The sequence below is a fragment of the Pseudoliparis swirei genome, chromosome 10 (genome assembly GCF_029220125.1).
Source record: "Pseudoliparis swirei isolate HS2019 ecotype Mariana Trench chromosome 10, NWPU_hadal_v1, whole genome shotgun sequence".
In the NCBI taxonomy this organism is placed as follows: domain Eukaryota; kingdom Metazoa; phylum Chordata; class Actinopteri; order Perciformes; family Liparidae; genus Pseudoliparis; species Pseudoliparis swirei.
The window spans coordinates 2,430,008-2,453,672 of record NC_079397.1 but is presented as its reverse complement, the minus strand read 5'-3'; the positions used below and the strand labels follow the sequence as shown (position 1 = coordinate 2,453,672).

Genomic DNA, 23,665 nt, shown 5'->3' with positions numbered 1-23,665 from the left:
TTAATCATGATTAATCACATATTACCGATATTCTCGGTATATTTTGTAAGAACATAGAGATTTATGACAAAAGACGGATATATACATTTATACATTCTTCTATACAATGGTGCTGCAACTCAGCAGTTATTTAGCAGTTTTCTTCCAGATGGAACATTAATACATCTTCATCCTAAACAGACTGTTTAACCCTCCTGTTACCTTTCGGGTCAATTTGACCCCATTCAATGTTTAATGTCGGTGTTCTTTGGGGTCAATTTGACCCCAGGCTGTTTTTCACTGTCAAACATATCAGAAATATCAACTTTTTTATTTATTTAAAGGGATATTTAGGTAGTCAACAAACAAACATAAAGTACCTCACACTTAAACTTGGGAAGCAATATTAATTCTAATAATTTTCTGGAGGTTTTAATTGCTGGGGTCAAATTGACCCCGAGGGTAAAACATGTTAGTAAATGTAAAGGTAACAGGAGGGTTAAACAGAGCATTTTTCTCTTGTTTGTCAACCATTAACTCCACAGTGATACAATCTAAAGGTGGACAGATTGACAAGTGACTTTTTTTTGCTCGGTCCCGATGCGCGCACGGAGCTCTGTGGCGCGCCAGACGGAGATCGATAAGTGTTAACGCAACGCGTAGAGACAGAAATGACATGCTGCTGTGGAGATACGATCAACAACAGACGTTTGGTTTAATAAAAGAACAAAGACGTGCTCTAGAGAACATGTCAGGGGGCGGGCCAATCTTTTAATGTCATGCGATCTACCGACACTACGCCGCGATCGACTGGCAGGTCGCGATCGACGTGTTGAGACCCTGATCTACAGGAAGGAAAAGTCGTAACAAGGTTTCCGTAGGTGAACCTACGGAAGGATCATTACCGATGAACAGACCGTCTGCATGAGAGCGGACAGAGTTCAGATTGAAGTGGTGTGTTGGAAGCTCATTTTGCAAGTGACTTCTTTTTCGTCCCGACGACCAACAACAGACGGATTGGAAGCTCATTCTGCGCATGCGTAAAAAAAAAAAAACTAGTTAAACCTGTAATTGAATTAACTGAGTTAACGCATTATTTTTCACAGCACTAATATATATATATATATAAATATAATATTTTAATATATAAATATATATATATGTGTATAAATATATATAAAAAAATATATATATATTGTGTGTGTAAATATATATAAATAAATAAATATATATAAATATAAATAAATAAATATACAAATGTTCCAGTGAAAAAGCAGTGTAACGTTGAGGACTTGCATTATTTTGTAAATAATTAAATCTTCTATAAAAATGAAACAGTTATTTTAGACAACCGTATTTAAACTGAACGTCTTTGGAGACGATGATTGCACGAGGGTTGAGTTGAGTCAGCACTTTGAGGCCAGTTCAGGACAGTTTAATAATTGTGGATGGGAGAGAGGAGAGAAAGCATGGGGGAGGAATCCCCCAGAATGCCTTCCTATATCTCACCCTTTCCTCTCTCCTTCCTCCCTTGGCGCCGTGCCACAGCGAGCGAGGGAACGGGAACAGGACGGGAAAGAAAAACACACTAGATCAACATCACCGCTCGGCCTCACACTTCCTGTTTGCCCCCCATGTCATTTCCTGTTTGAAGTGTGTGCAGCTTTTTCGACCAATCAGACTTCAGCCAGAGTTCCAGTGTCCTCTCCGTCCCGCTATGAGAGTTTCTGAACGCGTTGTGTCCCGTCATGGCTTCTCATCTCTTCCAACACTACGGTTTTTTTGAAGGACACTAAGATTTGTGCTTAATATTCAGGTATTAATGTCTGTTTGTGCGTGTGCATGTGTGTGTGTGTGCGTGTGCGTCAGTAAATATAAACAGCTGGAGGTCCGGAGCAGAAGGAGAACGATGTTTGACGGGAGCAGCGGACGCCGTGACGGTGACACCAACGCAGGAGTCAATAAACATTACCCACAATGCTCCACGCTTACCCTCTCTATCTCTCACACACACACACACACACACACACACACACACACACCACGTAGTCGATCAGGTGTATAACGCTTGACATTGGTCGATAGGGTGTGTGTCGTTTATCACGGGTTGACGGGCTGTTTGTCACTGCCTGCTGTGTGTGTGTGTGTGTGTGTGTGTGGTTTCTCCCCGGTGACCGGCGAACTGTAAGACGAGCGGAGGCGTTTGCACATGTGCTGCGTCCCGATAAGACGCCCCGTGATTCATCAGCACTGCATCTGACGCGATGACATCACACATCGTGTTAGTGTGTGTGTTTGTGTGTGTGTGTGTGTGTGTGTTGGTATTAAATTCTCCTCATGCAGTTTTTAATCTAAGGAAGAGAAGTTCTTCTTCCTCCCCGTCAGAGGAGCGTTCATCGTCCTCTGGGCGTCATGAGCGATGACGTCGTGCTCTGGGAGGCGGAGCCTGAGCGATGACGTCGTGCTCTGGGAGGCGGAGCCTGAGCGATGACGTCGTGCTCTGGGAGTCAGAGCCTGTTTTAAATCAATGAAACACGATAAATATTTAAAGACGCGGCGACAGCCACTCGATCTAAAATTCGGCCAGAGCTGCAGGAGAACCAGGAGGCCCTCTGCAGCCCGTTTCCTCTCCCCTTCCCTTATCTCCTTCCCTTATTCGCCACACACCCCACGGTCCACTCTGAGCTGCAAGACTTGATCACAGTTATCGAGACCGTGCGACTACACACTTTGATAGTCCGTTAAAAGAGATTATTATTAGGATTCTATCTTTAGAATAACAAATATTATATATAAATATAAATAATAAGAACCAATACACACAAAACGGTTCCAGCGGTTTCGTCGAGGTTTTTCTTGGTCCTCGTTTGTAGTTGATTGAATATTTGGAGTTAAGGGACAACTTTCATTCACCGAATCATCAATAACGACAATAATAAAGGCAGAAAGCCCCCAAAGGTTCCTCTGGGTCGAGGTTATGGAAGTTCCTGTTCACACCTCCGAGAGCAGGATGAGGTCATCGTGAATGATTTACAGTTTTACAGGAAGTTAAAGTTTTCCCTGACAATTGAAGAAGAATCTTATATTTTAAGGTTTCTAGCGGCCGCAAGAAATATGAAATATACGGTCAGAAAGATGAGAAACCTTTTGGGTTCAGGTTCATCCATCAAACCCGAAGAGGACAAGAGAGTGAGAGTGTGCGTTCAGGTATGTGATCTACCAGGGTGAGTGTGTGTGTGTGAGTGTGTGTGTGTGTGTCATTCACTCTACTCCTTAAATCTCTCTCTGTGTCTTCAGTGTGTCGAGGTCTGTGGATCCATTTCCCACCGCGGCCTGTTTACTGGGAGATGTAATCAAGCCTTCCTTCCTGTATCACCCCCCCCCCCCTGTAAAACACACACACACACACACACACACATAGATGCACACACACATAGATGCACACACACTCCTGATGGCAGAGAGTAACAGCAGGATCATGAATTGAGTTCAGTTCGACTCCCAGTTGCCCCAAAAAGAAAAAAGCCTTTAATGTGATACATTTATCTATCCATCCATCATCTATCTATTATCTATCTATCATCTATCTATCCATCCATCCATCATCTATCCATCCATCATCTATCTATTATCTATCTATCCATCCATCATCTATCCATTCATCTATCTATCCATCTTTCCATCTATCGATCTTTCAATACATCTATCTATCTATCTATTATCTATCTATCATCTTTCCATCCATCCATCTATCATCTATCTATCCATCTATCATCTATCCCTCCATCCATCCCTCCATCTATCCATCTATCCCTCCATCCATCCCTCCATCTATCCATCTATCCCTCCATCTATCCATCCCTCCCTCCCTCCATCCCTCCTCCTCGGTGACATGACTCAATGTCTTTGAGTTGTGGGAACTAAACGTTAAACGTTATCTCCAGATCAAACAATGAAAATAAAAACCCTCGCCGAGCGTCTTCCAGACATTCCGGAGGTTTCTGGAAGACGCTCTGGAATCTCGGCCGTGCCTATAAACCCCATTGAATTGTGGGTAAGAAAGAATGAACGACATCTGACAATGAAAACCAGCACGACATTGAAAAGGAAGTGGAAGTGGAGGAGGGAACCCGCCCGACCCGTGTGACTCCACACCCGTGTGACTACACACCCGTGTGACTACACACCCGTGTGACTACACACCTGTGAGTCATGGTGGGCGGAGTCAGGCTGCAGCTATGTGCAAGTGAGAAGCCGCTGGTCACACCTGGAGGAGTGACATCATCGCTCTCGAGGTTCAAGGGTTCAACCGGGAGAAAAACAATTAGAAACCACGCAAACTAAACGCTGCCTTCAAGTGCCGTCGGAAAAATGTTGAATTGGCAACCGAGCAAAAACAAATGAAACAAAACAGGTAAATCTGAAATGTCGATGAAACGCAACAACAACAACAACAACGGTGCCGCTTTAGTTCTGCTACGGAAAATAAAATCTACTCTTTTATAACACGTTTTCCATTAATGACGCTTTAATGCAACAAAAGAAAACAAGACATGCTCAGACTGAATTTAAAGGGACAGTAGCACCTTATTGACGGAATAGGCGAGAGCAAAACTTTAATTTCTGATGATCTTAATGTAGCTGGTTAGTTTAGCACAAAGACTGGAAACAGTGGGAAACAGCTAGCCTGACTGTCCAATGGCAACAAAAACAATTCTACGTATTAACATTTATACCTCATTTGTTTTGAATCCATCCAAAACTCTCTCCAGTATTTGTGCTAGGCTACGCTAACCGGCGGCTGCCTTATACGTTTACCAGATATAAGAGTGAAGTGAATGTTCTCTACCAGAAATCAAAAAATAAACGTTGAACAGAGTCAAAATGTTCCTGCAACTCAGTCCACCGCCATACGGCATTAGCCCCGCCCCCTCTCGCCAACTGAGTGGTGCCGGACACACCCCTTGAAGCGGCGCCACTTCCTCCCTTGATGACCCGCTGAGAGCTATTTTCAAAATCGGCGATGTCTCGCACGTCAACATCGTTCGCCGTCATCTACGTCACGCGACAGCCACGTGCACGAGCCACGTGCACGAGCCACGTGCACGAGCCACGTGCACGAGCCACGTGCACGAGCCACGTGCACGAGCCACGTGCACGAGCCGGGCAGATGGAGTCCAGATGAGGCTTTGAAGAGGAGATAATTATCCTGCACCGCGCCCAGTGACATCAATCTCCCTCTGACAGGGAGATGACGGGAAAACGTGTGAGTGTGTGTGTGTGAGTGTGTGTGTGTGTGTGTGTGAGTGTGTGTAGGTGAAGGATATGTGGAAAGATTGGAGCTGTGCTCCACAAAAACCTCCCAATGTGACCTCAAAAGTCGTAAAGTTTGACTTTTATCACATTTAAAGGCGTTTTCTTTTGTGTGTGTGTATATGTGTGTGTGTGTGTGTGGTAATAACAACTTGGACCCTGTTAAAAATAAACTAATTTAAGGGTGTCTATGTGGTATTTTAGGAACCTTTTGGAAGAGAGAATACGCTGTGAACTTGCGTTTGAAGCGAGGTACAAATGCTTTATGAAGAAGGTCAAATACAACAAACTGAATGAATGACATGTTCACACACGCGAGGTCAGCTACCGACATAAATAATCATAACATGTCATATGTAAAATCTGATCTTTAAAATGTCATTATTTGAGCCATTTGGATGAATGGAAAGAAAGAAAGGACTTAAACACCGTCTAAGAAATATGTCCTCATATTTCCTCCAATAGAGGAACTCATGAGTTATTATAGTCTATATTATTATTATTAATATTTTGGGGAGCCCAAAACAGCTTCTTCAAGTCACAGATTATTAGTATTTTAATCACAGCAGAAGTTATCCGTTATCTCATAAACACGTTATTCCTTATTTCCTTTGTACAACACGAGTTAAAGAAGAAGAAGAAGAAGTAAAGTGTTGAATGAATTATGAAGAAACGAAGATTAAATATAAAGCTCTGAAGGTTACGGACGTTTTGAAGCCTCCGATACGACATTTTCGCCGTCGCCATCTTGTTTGTTTTTGCGACCAGTGAACAGGAAGTGACGTAGAGACGGCGTAAAGGTCGCTGGTGCCGACCTGTCAATCACCTCGTAGCCCCGCCCCCAAAGCATCTTTATGGTCTGTCGGATGCTTCTGTCCTCTCTTCTGACGTAACTTTGAGTCATGACTCATCCATCCTCACTAAGAGGAAACTGGCCCCGGTGTGTGTGTGTGTGTGTGTGTGTGTGTCGGGGGATGGGGGGTTAATTAGGGTAATTAGCTCAGGATATCAACATCGTGGACCGTCTCCAGGCGAGAGGGAGGAGTGGATCAAAAGGTTGGGATGAATCATGAATAATCAAACGCATGAAAGCATGAAGACGACAATAAGAAGTTCTCCGTCAGTCGCTTGTGTTTTACTACGTTTAAAGTTATTTTAAAGTTAGTTTAAAATTTGATCCGAAGCCATTTTTTTTGTTGGTTCATGCCTTTTGTCGGTTTCCTCTTTTTTTACGTTGTTTTAGTTGTTGTGATTTATTCTACGTCGACGTGGGACACACAACAATGTATTGATTGTTTGTATCGTTTGAGTGACGCACACACACACACACATACAAACACACACACACACACACACACTCTGCCGGTGGCCTTTTCCCACCGTTACATAAGCACATCAATCACACTTTCCTCCATTTTCATCACTCCCAATCAATCAGATCAACCACCTAACCCCCCCTGACACACACACACACACACACACACACACACACACACACACACACACACACACACACACACACACACACACACACGTGTGTATGCCTGGCAGTAATCAGGTTAAAGCTCTCAGCTCCCCTTCAGCAGCGTCTGCTGCATAATCCAATCGCCTTCCAGTAAACGCCTCACATTCAACTGGGTTGCCCCGGTAACCCAGTCAGCCCCCCCCCCCGGTACACAGATCTACGGCCTCGTTCAATCTTTATTAGTTCAACCTGAATAAAGAGAAAACAAGAGGGGCAATAGCTGACGTCTGATATGAAAATGGAAATTATATATTTAATATTTCACACATTAGATTAACGTCGTAAATATTGTGTCAGATTTATTAAGACAAATCTTTAAAATCAAATAAATTAAAAAGACAGAAATGTAAAACGTTTTATTTTGTTCAAGTTTGGCCACAATATATATACATATATAAATAAATTAATAAATATACAAATATATATATATATATTTTCATTAATTTAGCAAGATTTACTTTCTACTTTAATTATTCTGAATCTAAAGTATGGAAGTTCTCATAATATTTGTTGTTGTTTTTGTAATGTATGATTTTGCAAATATATTTACCAAAAAAAGAATATTAAATCTTTTATTATTTTAACCGATATCGCGTTATTAGAGGCAACGACGAGAGTTTTTTTACGGCGTTAATCTAATATTTTTATTGCAAACCATATAAAACTGATTATGCGGAGCTTCTGGTAACAATATTAATTTAAATTCAGATTATGACACAAAACACCGAAATAAAAAAACCCATCACAGATTAAATGTGCAGCCGTGTGAGGAAAATACTCACGACACACACACACACACACACCGTCGTGGTGCAAAGAGTGTGTGTGTGTGTGTGTGTCATCTATCACACACACACGTATGGGACATGAACACAATCTACTGCAGTCTGGCCTCGCTGTATGACTCTCACTGAGACCCCCCCCCCCACACACACACACACAGCTGATGGAGTGTGCACATCCCGCTACATCTGCCCTCCCATGATGCTTTGCAGTGTGATTGATGAGTAATAAGGCAGTGAGGGTTGAGGCACACCGCTCCACCCGTGCCATATGAGTGTGTGTGTGTGTGTGTGTGGAGCAGGGGGGGGGGCAAAGGGAGGTTGATCAAGTGTATTGACGCTCCATCTAAGACGCTGCAGCCGTGTTCTCAAGAGGACGTCCGAGTGTGAGCAACTCAAAGAGTCCCAAGCTCCAGAAAAACTATGAGAAAACAATCAATAATCAATAAATTAGGAACTCACTCATGGTGGGAGTCCAGGGGTGGGGGGCAGGTAGAGGCCCAGGTGGGGCGGGGCTTGGGACAGGTGAGGTCATTCTCCACTGGGTCTCTCCGAGAGGCACTCATGACCTGCGGAGGAGAGACAACATTAAGAAAGTTTAAACTGAAATATTTCATGATGTCATTCCAGAGTGAAGAACCCATTGATAAATAAATCACCCCGTACAACACACACGCACACACACACACACACACACACACACACACACACACACACACACACACACACACACACACACACACACACACACACACACACACACACACACACACATGAGCCTGCTCATTAACATCCACACTGAAAGATACATGGCAGGCCACAGGTTGCGTGTGTGTGTGTGTGTGTGCGTGTGTGAGAGTGTGTGTGTGCGTGTGTGTGCGTGCGTGTGTGTGTGTGTGAGAGTGCGTGTGTGTGTGTGCGTGTGTGAGAGAGTGTGTGTGTGTGTGTGCAGCCACTCATCCAAATCCTCCCGGTCTTTTGGACTAAATAACAGTAATCTGATGACGCCGTGCAGTAATGATGGGTAATTTGATCGCTCTGCAGACGCATGCTGGCCGAGGATGAGCAGGGTGGGGCGGGCAGGAAGGTGTGTGTGTGTGTGTGTGTGTGTGTGTGTGTGGGGGGGGGGGGGGGTGTTGCCATGAGCACGACTCCTGCAGCTGTTGGTGGATCCAACATCCTCCAGGTCAGCAGAACGCTCCGGCGAATAAGCAGCGAATCCGCGTCGTTTCTGCTGTTGCTAAGCAACCAACCGGAGCGACGGGACGACGACGGATGAGACATCGTTAACTTACATGAAAAGAAACTCACTCTGAAAGGGTTAAAGTGACGGTTATGGTTCGAGGACGAAAACACAACTTAATGAAAGTGGCCTGTCAATCACAGTAAGCCCCGCCCCCAAGCATCCCCTGCTGTATGGTCCGGTTGAGCTTTAACACATGAGGCGTAGACTTTTATACAACCAGAGGAGCCCCCTGGTGGTCAGGAGAGAGAATGCAGCTCTAACACATGAAGCATAGACTTCTATACAACCGGAGGAGTCGCCCCCTGGTGGTCAGGAGAGAGAATGCAGCTCTAACAGTTTGAGGTTATCATCTGTGACCTGGATTCGAGCCTCCCTGAGGAGCTGCTGAGGCAACGGTCGTATATTTCTGGAGAGGTCAGTTGGATTGACTTGAGTCAGTTTCAATATAGCAAACACACACACACACACACACTCACACACTCTCTCCCACACACTCTCACACACACACACACACACACCACAACGCTACTACAAAAGAACCAGCGCTCTTTTGTTGTGTGTGGTAAACTCAGCGGCGGTCACGATGTGTTAAAGAGTATAAAGAGTTTAAAGAGTGATAAAGAGTATAAAGAGTTTAAAGAGTGTAAACCTCAGACTGGCAGAGCAGAATCGTGAGCGGAGTCCAAACTGAAGCCGTACGGGTTGAACAGAGGTTACTTACATCTGATGCAGGGTCAGGAGCCAGATCACACACACACACACACACACAGCATCTGGTGGTGTGTGTGTGTGTGTGTGTGTGTGTACCAGATTACATCTGGTCTATGAGTGGGCTGCCTGCCTTTTTGCAGGGAGTTGCGACTCCTCTGGTTGTATAGAAGTCTATGCTTCATGTGTTAAAGCTGCATTCTCTCTCCTGGCCACCAGGGGGCGACTCCTCCGGTTGTATAGAAGTCTACGCCTCATGTGTTAAAGCGGCATTCTCTCTCCTGACCACCAGGGGGCGACTTCTCCGGTTGTATAGAAGTCTACGCCTCATGTGTTAAAGCTGCATTCTCTCTCCTGACCACCAGGGGGCGACTCCTCCGGTTGTATAGAAGTCTACGCCTCATGTGTTAAAGCTGCATTCTCTCAGATGAAGAGCAGGGCATGCTTTAGGGGCGGGGCTACAAGGTGATTGACAGGTCACTTTCAGCTTTCACAGCGAGCATGTCTCAATAAATATAAATAAATAAATAATAATAAAACTCCATTTCTGTACACATTATACAAGTTGGTGTTAGGTAGTAAACGTTTATGAGCCGTTTAATGTTTTAAGATTCGACTTGGCGTCCTCCTGAAACAACTTGAGTTTTTAAGTCAAGGACACACATTTAAAAAAGTGTAAACAACAACAACGGTAATAGTAGTGGTAGTAATAGTAGAGTAGTAGTAGTAGTAGTAGTAGTAGTAGTAGTAGTAGTAGCAGTAATAGTAGTATAGTAGTAGTAGTAGTAGTAGTAGTAGTAGAGTAGTATAGTAGTAGTAGTAGTAGTAGTAGTAGTAGTGTCGCCTGGAACAGGAATGTTGGGCTGATCCCAGAACAGCAGCTCAGCTGCAGTGACCCAGCAGCGCCAAATAAAAGCTGATAAAGCAAATAGTTTGACCCTGAGCAGCAGAAACACACCACGACTCACTCTTTATACAAACACATATACACACTCTTTATACAAACACATATACACACTTTTTATACAAACACATATACACACATATCATTCAAAATGTCAGCAATCATATGAGGGATGGAGGCCTGCAGGATAAAAAGCCTGATTATTCAGATGTATGTTTCAGTTTGTGGTTGTTTTGATACTGGTGGAATAATCTCATGCACCACTTAATCCACCGCTCTAGTCCTGCATGTTGACTACACATTACAGGGCTTAGGCCCTTTAAAAACTACATTTCATCCACAGGTACGTACTAAATACTACATACTACTCCACAGGCGCTATGTTGTCAGACTGTAAAGCCCCTGAGTGGGTTAAACCGCATTATCCTGAAGCGGGATAGGAAGGATCGAAAGACACACCACCGGCAAATCCGCAGCATTCACATATATGGTTTCCTGTAACAATTTTCAAAATAAAATCTAGATTGTCCTTCAGGAGCCCTATACTCCAATTATGAAGCTATATTGACCTGGATTTTTGTTTATAAACGAGTCAGTTGGTAAATTAACATTTTATAAATAGTCAGACAAGTGCTGTTTTTAAACCTCAACACACTAATGAGGTAATTAAAGTGGCATTGTGTAGAAGTGCACTACATGCTCTTTTAACTATATTTACACAGTATTGTTTTACTCTCAATTAAATATATTTGTTCAGACTGTGTATACTAATGAAATAATATGGTGTTTATATTTATTCTATGGCTTTTAACACGGCCCTTTTAGCACTGTTCTTTTTCTCGACGCTTTTATTTTGAAACCTGTTCACCTCACATCCGCTTTTATTTTTAGCTCCATGCAACTTAACGCACCAAAAGGTAACTCTCCCGCGAGGAAGGGAATACACACAGTGCTCAACTTTACTAAACAAAAACACGAAAACAACGCGCGTGCACACGACCTCGTGCACGCTCATACGACCTCGTGCACGCTCATATGTGTTCATATTTCACAATAACAACAAGCTCGAGCCCCCTCGATTCATTTCAACGCCACAAACGCAGCGGCTCCAGGAGCTCGTCGAGGTGAGTGACGGGCGGTCACAGCCAATCGGGAGCCCCGGAGCTCGCGGCCGCAGCCAATGGGAGGCCGTGATTGGTGCTCGAGCCACATTGATGGCGTTGCGGGGGTTTCGGCCGTGTCAAGTTATAAACGTTCAAGCGAAACACAACCGGAACTAAAGTGAATTGATATTAAAAAATAAAAGACTTGGTATATAGTTAAGACATTCATACAAGCAATTCAATTATGAAAAATAAAGATTACGAGTTATATTGTATACACTAAGGCCTCAGCGTTAACCTTTCTATTACAATATTACAATAATATTTTGAAAGATGGTGGTTAGAATTACTTTATTTTTTAAATTCTGTTGTTGGAAGATATAGTATTTCTTTATTTCCCTCAACTTTGAATTGATCATCATGTACCATGATACACCTGAAGAAAACTCACTTTTGCTGCCATTAATATTGGTACAACTACCAAAGAAGAATAGGGCAGAAAACTAGATTAACAACAATAAATAGAGCATATTTTGGAGGGTTGCATTTAGTTACATTTGATAACAATATACACGTATATTGTCTGCTTTACACCCGCGAGTGTACGCTATATTTCACCTTTAGGCTGAACATTCCTGCTTTTACTAGTTCACACGTAAACATGACTTTTATTTTGTAGGACGATACCGGAAGCCGCCGCGTCGCGCGCCGCTAGCATTACGCCGGTGGGTATGGCTAGGTAGGCCTCGGTGAATACAAATAAGCACAAAGTTTAAAATAATATAAACACCGCGTATCCTCTCCTCGCGAACGCTAAACGACACGAATGATTTCATTTAATTTTTTAAAATTAAAATGGAGAAACAAAAGTCCAACCGTCCCGGTCCCCCTCGAAGGGGAAACCGCGGGCGCTATGTTCCGCTCCACTTTAAAAAAAGAAGAAGCTTCCGTTAAACGGGAGCCGTAACCGTCACGCAGTCACCGCGGCCACTGACAGTTGGCCCGCAAACTGCCGTGAAACGAGGCAATCACACCCGAAGGGAGGGGGGAGTAAGGAGGTAGGAGGTAAGGAGGTAAGGGGGTAAGAGGGGACCACTCACCTTTGCTCTCGACTCGCTCCCGCTGGCTCGATCACATCGCGGCGGCAGGTAGTCCCGAGGAGCACGAAGCGTCCATGGCCCTGAACCAGGAAGTCCGGAGCACTTCTCAAACTAACTCTCTCTCTCTCTCTCTCTCTCTCTCTCTCTCTCTCTCTCTCTCTCTCTCTCTGGTAGCTCTCGCGCGTGGATGATGAATAAGAGGAGGATGATGATGAAGATGTTGCAGCCCAACCTGCGACATTCCTCACAACACTGTTTTCTATTTCTTTAATTTCTATTATTTATTTATTAATTTGGTCGTTTTATTAACAATAATAAATAAAAACAGTCATTTATATGATGATAACTGGCTTAAAGCACACAACAATCTCTTCATATAGTGAATGTATATATATATATATATATATATATATATACAGTATATATATGTGATATTGGGGTAGTTTGTGAATATATATATATGTGGTATTGGATTAGTTTGTGAATATATATATATATTCATAATATATATGTATATATATTCATTATATATGTATATATATATACTGTATATATATACATATATATACTGTATATATATATATATATTTGTACATATATCCATAATATATATATATATATATTCTCTAATCTTTCATAGTAAAAACAAATAAATTAGGCAGATTGATAAAAGATGAACTAATGGAGCAACTAACAAAACCTTCTTCTGCAATAATAACACAAAACTTAAAATGCACATAAACAAGTAAACAAATCGGCTTTTTTAAGGAGTTAAAAAAAGAAAGAAAGAACTCGTAAATACCAAAATGTATTCCATGTCATTTAATGCTAAATGAAACTCCAATTTTCTCAAATATTTCCAAATCAGAAACAAACAAACAAATAAATAAATGAAACAGTAAAACTTGACTCATTAACTCTTTTATCGTCAAACCCGCTGCTGTCCTCCGTGATCTTATCAACTTCACTGTTGTTTACACAACAACAACAACAGCAACAACTAGTGCGGTTGCCTCTGCCCTCCCGTCTGGATCTTCTGGCTCACACTGACCTCTACAGGCGAATACTTCACAAGTTATGAACTGAGACTTAAATCAAGAGTTCTGAAAGTTCTGGCATGGAAGGAAAGGAAAGGGAAGGGAAGGAAAGGAAAGGGAAGGAAATGAAAGGAAAGAAAAGAAAAGGGAAGGAAAGGAAATGAAAGGAAAGGAAAGGAAAATGGAAGGAAAGGAAATGAAAGGAAGGGAAAGAAAAGGAAAGGAAAGTCTCGTACAACCATACAACCATCTCGTAAAGTCTTCAAACCTACTGTTTATAGAGGGGAGCTGGGAAGACCCCCTGGTGGTCAGGAGAGAGAATGCAGCTTTAACACATGGAGTATAGACTTCTATACAACCAGAGGAGTCGCCCCCTGGTGGTCAGGAGAGACCATCTAATATGAGCGTTTCTTTTTGTGTTGTGTTTGTTGTTGTTGTTGTTGTTATTAAACTATTTAAATGAGCAGAATGTAAACGGTAAATAACCGTCTGGCTGCAGCATCATTTTATTCACTCATCTATTAAATATTGATGTGCCTCATGTATTCTGTTGACGTTTAACGGCCACTCTCCCCTCTGCATGCGCCGGGTGATTAAATGAAGTCAGTTCAGGGGCATCGATTCCTTCATTTGCTGCATGTTGCATTCAGGGACTTTACAACCAGACGGTAAATCTCACAGCCAATCAGGCGGCGGCGATGTGTTTTACAGCCCAGCGCCGCGGACCACTCCCCTCGTTAGGGCCCGGCGTCGCGGCCCACTCCTCCACCCAAACCGTGGGTCACGTGAGCACGACGGTGTTGATTTCACGGCCCATTTAGAGAAACACACGGAGGCAGCGTGTTGTCGGTGAACGTGACGGAGGCCACGTGACGGGGTGTAAACACCTTTATACCGTTATATAACACGTATGATACATTTTCTACGTCTCATTTAAATGTTCTCTCCTGTGTTTATGACCGAAGAACAGAAGGAGAACAAAAAGATGATTTTTCTTTTCTCTCCGTCGTGGTTTTAAGTGTTTGTTGTTGTAATACTCACTTCGGCCACAAGAGGCTTCACGATGTTCTAACGCGTTCACACTTTCCTCCACCTGTCACGCAAATTAAAAAAGATTTTTGTCCTGTGAGAAACTTATTTCTTTCACTAATTCGACTAATTATAAATATTTGTATTATTATTATTAATAATATTTTTAGTTTTCAGTCGTAGTTTGTTTGTTGATATTTAAGCAACAAAACTACTTATATAAACTTAAAAAACATACACACAGTATTTACATGTGCGCCTGGGTCACACACACACATACTCACGAACACACACAGGTACACCCACACGCAGACAAACACACACACAGACACACACAGGTACACAAACACACACACAGGTACACACACACACACAAACACACACACAGGTACACATACACATTCACACACACACAGGTACACACAGACAAACACACACACAGACACACACACACAAGTACACAAACACACACACAGGTACACACACAGGTACACGTACACACACAAACACACACACACACAGGCCTCATCCTCAGATAGGTGAGCTCCTCCTTCACCTGTCGGGTGCAGTGCTCCTCCTTCACCACCAGAGGGCAGCACCGCACCGCGTGACGGAGCTCTGGCTTCATCCTCCGAGTCTCAGGCGTCAATCCAGTGACCCCCCCCCCCCCCCCCCCGGTTATTATTTAATAAGAGCGTTCCTTCTTATTAAATAATAACCTAATAACGGAATAACATTTCCAGAGACATTAAAGAGGCATTTCTTTCCTTCAATTAAAATGTTTTGCAAGATGTAAACATTTGCTCTGCTCTCCTCTGAATCAATTATAAAAACGTAATTAAATTAAAATGTTGTGTTTAGCAGCGTCTGTGCAGGTTTGGAGACGTTGTAATTCAAACACGTGTTATTCTGAATTATTTAGCGTTACCCTTTAATTAAACACATTATTCTCATCACTGAGCTGCTGCTGAATCCCTCCGGACTCACAGGACGTCTTCCTCTGCCCCTGAATGCACCTCGGCCTCATAACCCCCCCCCCCCCCCCTGACCTTTGACCTCTCTCCGAGGCGACGACCTCAGAGGACACTTCCTCTCTTTTATAGCTCAAATAAACAAAAGAGCGCCGGTGGAAGTCGCGTGTTTAATAATATTATACGCTAAGATTCTTTTGCTTAAACCTTCATTTTTATATTTTCTCTCTTTTGTTTGTAAATTGAAAGGAAACTGACCTTCAGACGTGACGTGGACCTCACCTTGAACCCCGCTGGTCATCCTCGGTCATCTCAGTGGAACCGCCCACTTCTCTGCAGGCTGTGTGTGTGTGTGTGTGTGTGTAACATCAACACTTTCCTTCCCATCAGACAGAGACGTGACGTCATCACAGGCGGGAGGAGGGCAGCTTATTGTTTGCCCCTCGATCGATATTTAATAATAACGGACTTGGTGGACCGGCGATGAAGAAGAGGGAGAAGAGGCCTCGTGATATCTGTAGCGTGGACTCGTAAAGATTAAATATTTAGAGCGTTGCAGGTTGAATGTCTGTTTGTTCTTCTTCAAAAAAAATTAAATAAAAGCTGCCAGAACATCATAAAAAAAAGAACCATCACCACTTGACCTTTGACCTCTCTTTCCTCTCTCTCTCTCTCTCTCTCTCTCTCTCTCTCTCTCTCGGGGATGCAGGTGGGACAGTACGGAGGTAGATCTGACACAAAGTGGACATACAATGACCTCGCCCAGGACAACGGAGAGGTGTGTGTTTAAATATATATATTTATATATATATAGTGTGACTTATATACATATATATATATAAATATACATATGTTATATATAATATATAGTATATAAATATTTAAAACAAAATATTTTTAATATATACATATATATATATTATACATAATATATCGTGTGTATATTTATATTTATATATTTATATATATCAACATTTCTTTATTATTCTCAGTTGTATTAAAGATAGAAAAGATGCTTTGAAAAATAAGACATAATGAAATAATGAATAATGAGACTTATGGCCCAAGCTAATATAAGCTATACCTCGAGGGCTTTTATTCTGAAGGGTCAACGTGACCTCGTACATACAGGTTCCTGCGATATCTTACAAAATAAAGTCCCGTCTTCACGGGAAATGAAACCACGAAGCCAGACGTTAAAGATCGTCTTTTGGGTTAAAAAGAAAAGAAAAAAGGTTACGTGACAAAATAAATCGACGCACTGTCCCTTTAAGACGGGACACAGATAAGGTGCTTTAGGGGGTGACCTCCACACACACACACACTCTGATGTAAACAACAACAACAACAAATAACGTGAACACGTTGAGAAATTAGAAATGAGAGAGAGAAAGGTGTGAAAAATTGAATAAAGAGAGACTTGTGAAAGAACGAGAGATACAGAGAGAGAGAGACTTGTGAAAGAACGAGGGATACAGAGAGAGAGAGACTTGTGAAAGAACGAGGGATGACGAGACACGTGAAAGAATGAGGAATGAAGCGAGAGAAACAGAACGATGTCAGACGGCCAACAACAACAACAACAACAACAACACAGAGACGAGTTAGGAAACATGGTTTAATATAGGAGACAGAAGCAAAGAATCACAAGAACACACGGTTACAAAAATAAGTCTCCAGCTACAGACACCAGACCAGAACCGGGGACCCGGACCAGGAGGACCTGGACCAGGAGGACCCGGACCAGGAGGACCCGGAAGGACCCGGGAGGACCGGGACCAGCGAAAGCAAAAGGTTTCTGATCAGTGGGTTTCTTAAACTAACACATTGACTGAAGGAGCGACTACTTCACCTCCTCCTCCTCGTCTTCATCGTGTCGACGGCACAACACACACGTGAAATGAAACTTACGCTGAAAACAAAGTGAAATAAAGACCTGACACTCACCTATTCTCAGCTTTTTGTTTTCGGGGGGTGGAGTGGGAGGTGGGGAAAAAGAGCCCAAAGATCTTTTATTAAATCTGGTTATCAAAAGTTCACACTCGGGTCATCACCACCGTCTAGGATCTTTGTTGTTGTTGTTTGTTTCCTTTAATCTCCAGTATAAAAAGTTCCACTGGTACAAAATGCATAAGTACAATCAGCTGTAGAAATAGGAACGCCTGCTTGTTGTTGTTGTCGTCGTCGTCGTTGTTGTTGTTTTTAATCCCAGTGTTGTCAAACAAACAAACATCGTCACGCTCACAGGATCCACGACAACATCGCGACACATTTGTGTGTTTTTGTGTCTCGAGAATTAAACACCAAAAAAAACACAACAAATAATTTGGATAATTTCTACATATCAATTAAAGATAATTAATAAAGGAGAGAAGTGAACATGTGACATAAGAGTGATGACGCCCCCCTGAGGCGGAGCCGCTCCGCAGGAAACGCCGTTTCTACCCCCCCCCCGCCCCCCCCCTCGTGCTTCCCGAGTTCACGTCGGCCGCGTGAGATTTGGCAACGTGGTTTTGTTTTGTGCACACGCAAAGAAATATTATAATAATAATAATTATAATAATTATAAGAATATTCTAGAAAATAGTAATAAAGAAAAGAAAAAGAAAACATTGAAATAATAAAAATAAATAATGAAATAATAGTATTAAAATGAAATTAAAATAATAATAAAGAAAATAATAAAAAATAATAAGAATATAAATAATAAAAAATAAAATTAAAATAATAATAAAGAAAATAATAAAAAATGAAGTGAAAATAATAATAAAGAACAAAATCTAGAAAAATAATATAATAAATAAAAATTTTAAAAATGAAAATAATAAATAATAAAGAGTCGACGCTCGGTTGTGTGGCGTGACGATGCGTGCCGTCTTTTCATTGGTCCGTGGCACCGGCGTGTCGTTCAGGTAGTTCTGGCTGTTTTTTAGTTTTTCGTGGCACTGTGCTCATGTCGTGTTACTGCATTCAGGAAAAACAGAAAATAAAAAAAATATATAATAAAAGTCTGCTCGGCCTCCTCGGATAATGAAAGCTGCGTCGCCTCCGCCTGCGTTGGTGTTTTCCGTGACCCCCCCCCCCCCCCATATCTCCAAAACCAACAGGCGCGTTGTTTATTTCCCCCGCCGCTCCAATAAAATGCAGCGCCCCTGTTTTCTAATAACCGTGGTCTGCCCCCCCCCCCCCCCCCCCCCCCCCATGACTCGAACACGTGGCACACATCACTGACTCTTCATAACACTCGTACGACGCTCCCTGGTTAAGGCGACTGGTGAGCTCCTGGAGAAGATAAAGTTTAACATAAAGGACCGTGGGGGGGGGGGGGGGGGGGAATGAATGGACTGACAACACCGTGCCATGTAAACGAGTCAACAACAACACACTTTGGCATCTAAACATGATCTCGGCCCATAAACACCACGAAGAAGAAAAAAGAGGAGGAGGAGGAGGAGGAGGGAAATTAAGAAACGAGTAGAAACTGTGTGCTTTTCTTTTGGGGAGGCCGGTTCGTGCTCACATCGTGAAGAAGAAGCCGAGCGTCTTTTATTTTGAAAAATAAGATGTGCCCAAACATTTCAAAATAAAATACGACAAATTAGGAGCGGATTCGGAGGAATAAGGCTTTTTATGAGTCTCGCCTCGCCGGAGGAGAAGACCATCAAACGACGACGACGACGCTGAAGCCTGGTGTCTATGGGCGAGAGACATGGACACAGAGCGAGAGAGAGAGAGAGGGAGAGGGAGGGAGAGGAGTGCAAAGGTTCGTGGTAAGGCTTTGATGAATAAAAACGCACGAACGGCTAAAAATATCACGTTTCTTTGTCTTTGGGGGGGGGGGGGCGGTAAGACGGGCGCTGTGGGGGGCGGTCACACTCAGGGGGGGGGGCTCTCATGCACAACAAGAAAGTAACACTGACAACGTGTGTGTGTGTCCCTGTGTGTGTGTGTGTATATAGATATATATATAGATATATATATGACACATGGGCACTTTTCTTTTTTTTACCTTTTTTTTTTTTACATCTTTACAAAGAAAAAGAAAAAGCAAACATGACAAGTTCAGGCAACAAGACCACAAAGTTAACAAACTCTTTTTTTGTTGTTGAAATCTATACTTTTTTTTTTCTCCTTCTTTTTTTCTGAGGGATCCATACAAAACACTTATAATAAAATACCCATGTTATCAAATCATTTCACGAGAAGTACACGGACGCGTCGAGGCAGGAAGTCCCTTCGGAGGTTTGGCACTGGACTCCTCTGGGTCTCCTCTTTTTTTTCTGATAAGACATTTTTGCCAAACAACAAAAACACATCTAAATATTTGTAAAATAATAAATGACATTGATGCTTCACAAGCTGACATTATATATATATATAGATATATTTATATTTATATATATTTGTAGGAATTTCATATAGCGATTAACCAACAAGAAATGTAGCAAACTCCTTAAAAAAAGAAACAAAAGAACAAAGAAGCAACAAAGTAACCGTTAGAGTAATATAAAAGGCTTCGTCTATTGTTCAAGTAAACTGGTTTTTTTGTCTTCTCTTAAAAACATGAGACATTTAAGACTAAAACTCACGAGAAGCACCAACGTTAACGCAGGTTTACAGGTAATCTTAGTATTTTGTTGTTGTTGTTCTTCCTCTATACATTTAAACAGTAGAAAATATAGGTCATTTCATCATGTGCATTTAAACCACGGATTGTCTCTCTGTGAGTCAGTTCAGCAAAAAGGTGACACAAGTAGGTAGTAGTCGCATTTCTCCCACCCACAACAGGGCAAATGTCTTTTTTGAATATTTTTTTTAACCTTTAAACTACTCTAGAAAAAAGTGGTTCTATATATAGACTTTGAATGAGAAACAGAGCCACTTTAAATGGCCTTATCAAAAAACTTTACACCGCCTGAAAAATGTAGAAACCATTGGAGAGCTCCGAGAGTCTAATATATATATGTGTATATATATATATTGATCAGAGAGTTTCTTTCTTTTTTTTTTTTTGTATTTCAAAACTGTTTTGGAAGTAGTCTTATTTTTCGGGAAACCGGGTCGCGGACCGCTTCGGGTTCTCATCGCTGGGCGGCCAGAAAAGCGAGAAGACGCGCGCGCCACTTCCTGTCGTGAACGTTCAAGTTTACTTTAAATTAGAAAAGAAAAAGAACAAACGGACGTAAAGAAGAAGAAGAAAGAAAAACAAAATGACAGGAAAACACACCGTATGGAAATCACTGCCACAGGTTGTTGGAGTTTTTTTTTCTTCATAAAAATCTGTTTTTTAAAAGTTTTTCATACGAATGCAGCTTCACATCTTTTTCACATTGATTCGTGTTTCTCAGCCTGAAACCCTCCCGGAAAACACAGATCTAAACGAGGTCACATGCAAAAAAACAACAAAAACAACAATGATAAACAACAGAAGAAAAAAAAAACTGTCATTAAAAATCCCAAAAAGGTCAAAAGGTCAAAAGGTCAGTAGGCGGCAGGACCAGGTTATGATCAGGTGAGCTCGGGAAAGACTTCAGAAAAAACAATGACGGGGAGGACAATGACACTTTTGTTTGTTTTTGTTTTTTAAAGTTTGTTTGTTGTTTTTTTGTGTGTGGGGGGGGGGGGGGCGACGCCACGGAGACATGCTAGGCTAACGATGAGCTAACAGGCATGAAGATGGGTTGTTCTGAAAGGGGGAAAGAAAAAACAAGAGGAGAGGAGAGAGCATTACACACAGAGAGCCAGAGCACCACACACCACTACAGCATCTTGTTTTTGTAAAAGAAACAACAACAACAACAAACAACAACAACAACAATGCAAACCGGCAGAACAGCAACACCACTCACTGATTTCATTGGCACATATTTTAAGCTTTGATTTTGTACGTTTTCCTTTAAATGATATAATGTTATAGGTCTATACTAACAGGCAACAACAACAACAACAACAACAACAACACACACACACACACACACTCATTCGCACACATACACAAAACAAAGAGCGCCCAAAGCGTTATCCATCAGATCCCAGATGGATGTCGACATTTGGGAGAAAATATTAATATATTTTTGGGAGAGGGGGGAGGTGGGTTTTTAATTTCAACATCTTTGGAAAGGGGGCGGGGCTACAAACAAACAAAAAAACGCAAAAAACACTCAAAACAAAAAAATACAAAATAATAAAATGAGTAAAAAGGCGAGAAGAAACGGTGAAGAAGGGATGGAGAGCGGTGAAAAAGAGAGAAGGATGGATGAGCAGCACAGAGCGGATGAGGGGGGGGGGGGCGGGGCTCGAATGGCGGCGTGTTGTGATTGTGGTTTAAAAAAACACGAAAAACACCGAAGAACCCAAATTCCACGAGACTTCTCCACGAGGGTTGAACTTCACGACGCCGTGTGTTTCATCTTTTATCAGGAGTCCGATAACTTAACGAGAGGCAATAAATAAAATGCTTTTTTTTCTTTTCTTCATCTTGAGGCAGTAAAAATGTCGTATAAAAATAGAACTGCTTATTTTACAAATAAAATGTACAGGCCTGTGGCTTCTCTGTACTTTGACTTATTCTTTTTTAAATCTTTCGACAAACATCAAGTATTCTCAGCGACCACCTCGAACCCATAAACTCCTTTTTTTTTGTATTATTAGAATTATCATTATAGCCTTCATCAAATTATGGATGTTGTTTTTTCGTAAATGTTCTAATATCCCGTCCACAACAAAGACCAATGTGATCTGACCCAGAAATGTAGCGACTAATTTTCTTTTTTCCCCTTCTGAGAAATAAAAAAAACATAAATAATAAGACGCAGCTGGAGAGAGTTTTAGTTTGTCTCCTTCTGTGGTGGAGTGTAACGGACTATAAAGAGGCCACTAGAGTTTGGTTTGCAGCCTTTGCTCCGGGTCGCCAGCCGGCTTTAGAGGGTTTGGTGTGTTTTTTTCCTCGGAGAAGCAGCGGCGGCCTGCGGCCAACCCCGCGGAGGTCAAAGGTCAAATGTGCATATCGGCGTGCGTGTCAACAAAAATAAAAGAATGAACCCTTTCGCCTCAGGAGGTTCACAACGAGAGAGAGAAGGAAAACAAAAATACAAGTTTAATCATCACGGCTCCTGTGTCTTTGCCTCGGTTGGAACTCGTCCTCAAAAATGTGTAAAATAATCTGAGAAATTAAAGAAAAAATGAAACTTTGTTTCGAGCTCCTCGAGAGAGCTGCCTTCTTTCTTCCATTGTAAAAAAAAGAGAATGAAAAAAAAGAAGAAAATTGCACAAAGTAATGGCGGTAATGGAAGCGTTCATGTGTGTAAAAATAAAATACAAAATAATAATCGTAATAAATTATAATAATTGAAAGCTAACGTAAAAATATTTTTGAAAAAAAAAAGCAAGAAAAATTGAAAAAAAAAAAACAAGGTGTGTGCATCTCCCTCAGGGTGGTTGTACGTCCCCCCCCTCTCACACCCCCTCCCCCCACAAGTTTATCTTCTTCTGCCACTCCTCTCTGGGCGGGGGGACTTACCCTCGCGGCGCTAACAGACCCTACGGCTAACATCAGTACGGCTTGCTGTCGTTCTTGGAGCGCTTCAGCTGAACCTTCAGCCGCTTCATGCCGATCTGGAAGCCGTTCATGGCCTGGATGGCGGCCTGCGCCGACACCGGATTGTCGTAGCTAACGAAGCCTGAGGGGGGGGGGGGGAGAAGTGTTTACAAACAACAAGACACTGAACTTGCAACACGGAGCGTTTAGAGCGATACAGAATGATACATTTATATTAATATATGAAACATATCTGATACATTTGCTGCGAGTCACGTTGAGCGCTGTAGAGATCTTAGATAGAGATACTGAAGTATCGATAAAAGAGATACTGAAGTATCGATAAAAGAGATACTTAAGAGTAGATAAAAGAGATACTTAAGAGTAGATGAAAGAGATACTGAAGTATTGATAAAAGAGATACTGAAGTA

General features: G+C 42.0%; 2 protein-coding genes across 8 annotated transcripts in view; both read right to left on the bottom strand.

Moving 5' to 3' along the window:
* Nucleotides 1-12,751, bottom strand: part of usp6nl (USP6 N-terminal like) — a 41,618-nt gene extending 28,867 nt beyond the window's left edge. The window contains exons 1-2 of the mRNA XM_056425046.1: nt 12,661-12,751; nt 8,062-8,168 (exon numbers count right to left, since the gene is read on the bottom strand). Of these exons, the coding sequence (XP_056281021.1) occupies nt 8,062-8,134 (73 nt within the window). The 5' untranslated portion in view covers nt 8,135-8,168; nt 12,661-12,751. The remainder of the gene's footprint in view (nt 1-8,061; nt 8,169-12,660) is intronic.
* Nucleotides 12,752-23,216: 10,465 nt separating this feature from the next.
* The window catches only part of celf2 (cugbp, Elav-like family member 2), a 132,095-nt gene continuing 131,646 nt past the window's right edge, over nt 23,217-23,665 (bottom strand). For all 7 annotated transcript variants that reach the window (XM_056424614.1, XM_056424612.1, XM_056424616.1 and 4 more), the window contains one exon: nt 23,217-23,376. In XM_056424614.1, the coding sequence (XP_056280589.1) occupies nt 23,249-23,376 (128 nt within the window). In that variant the 3' untranslated portion in view covers nt 23,217-23,248. The remainder of the gene's footprint in view (nt 23,377-23,665) is intronic.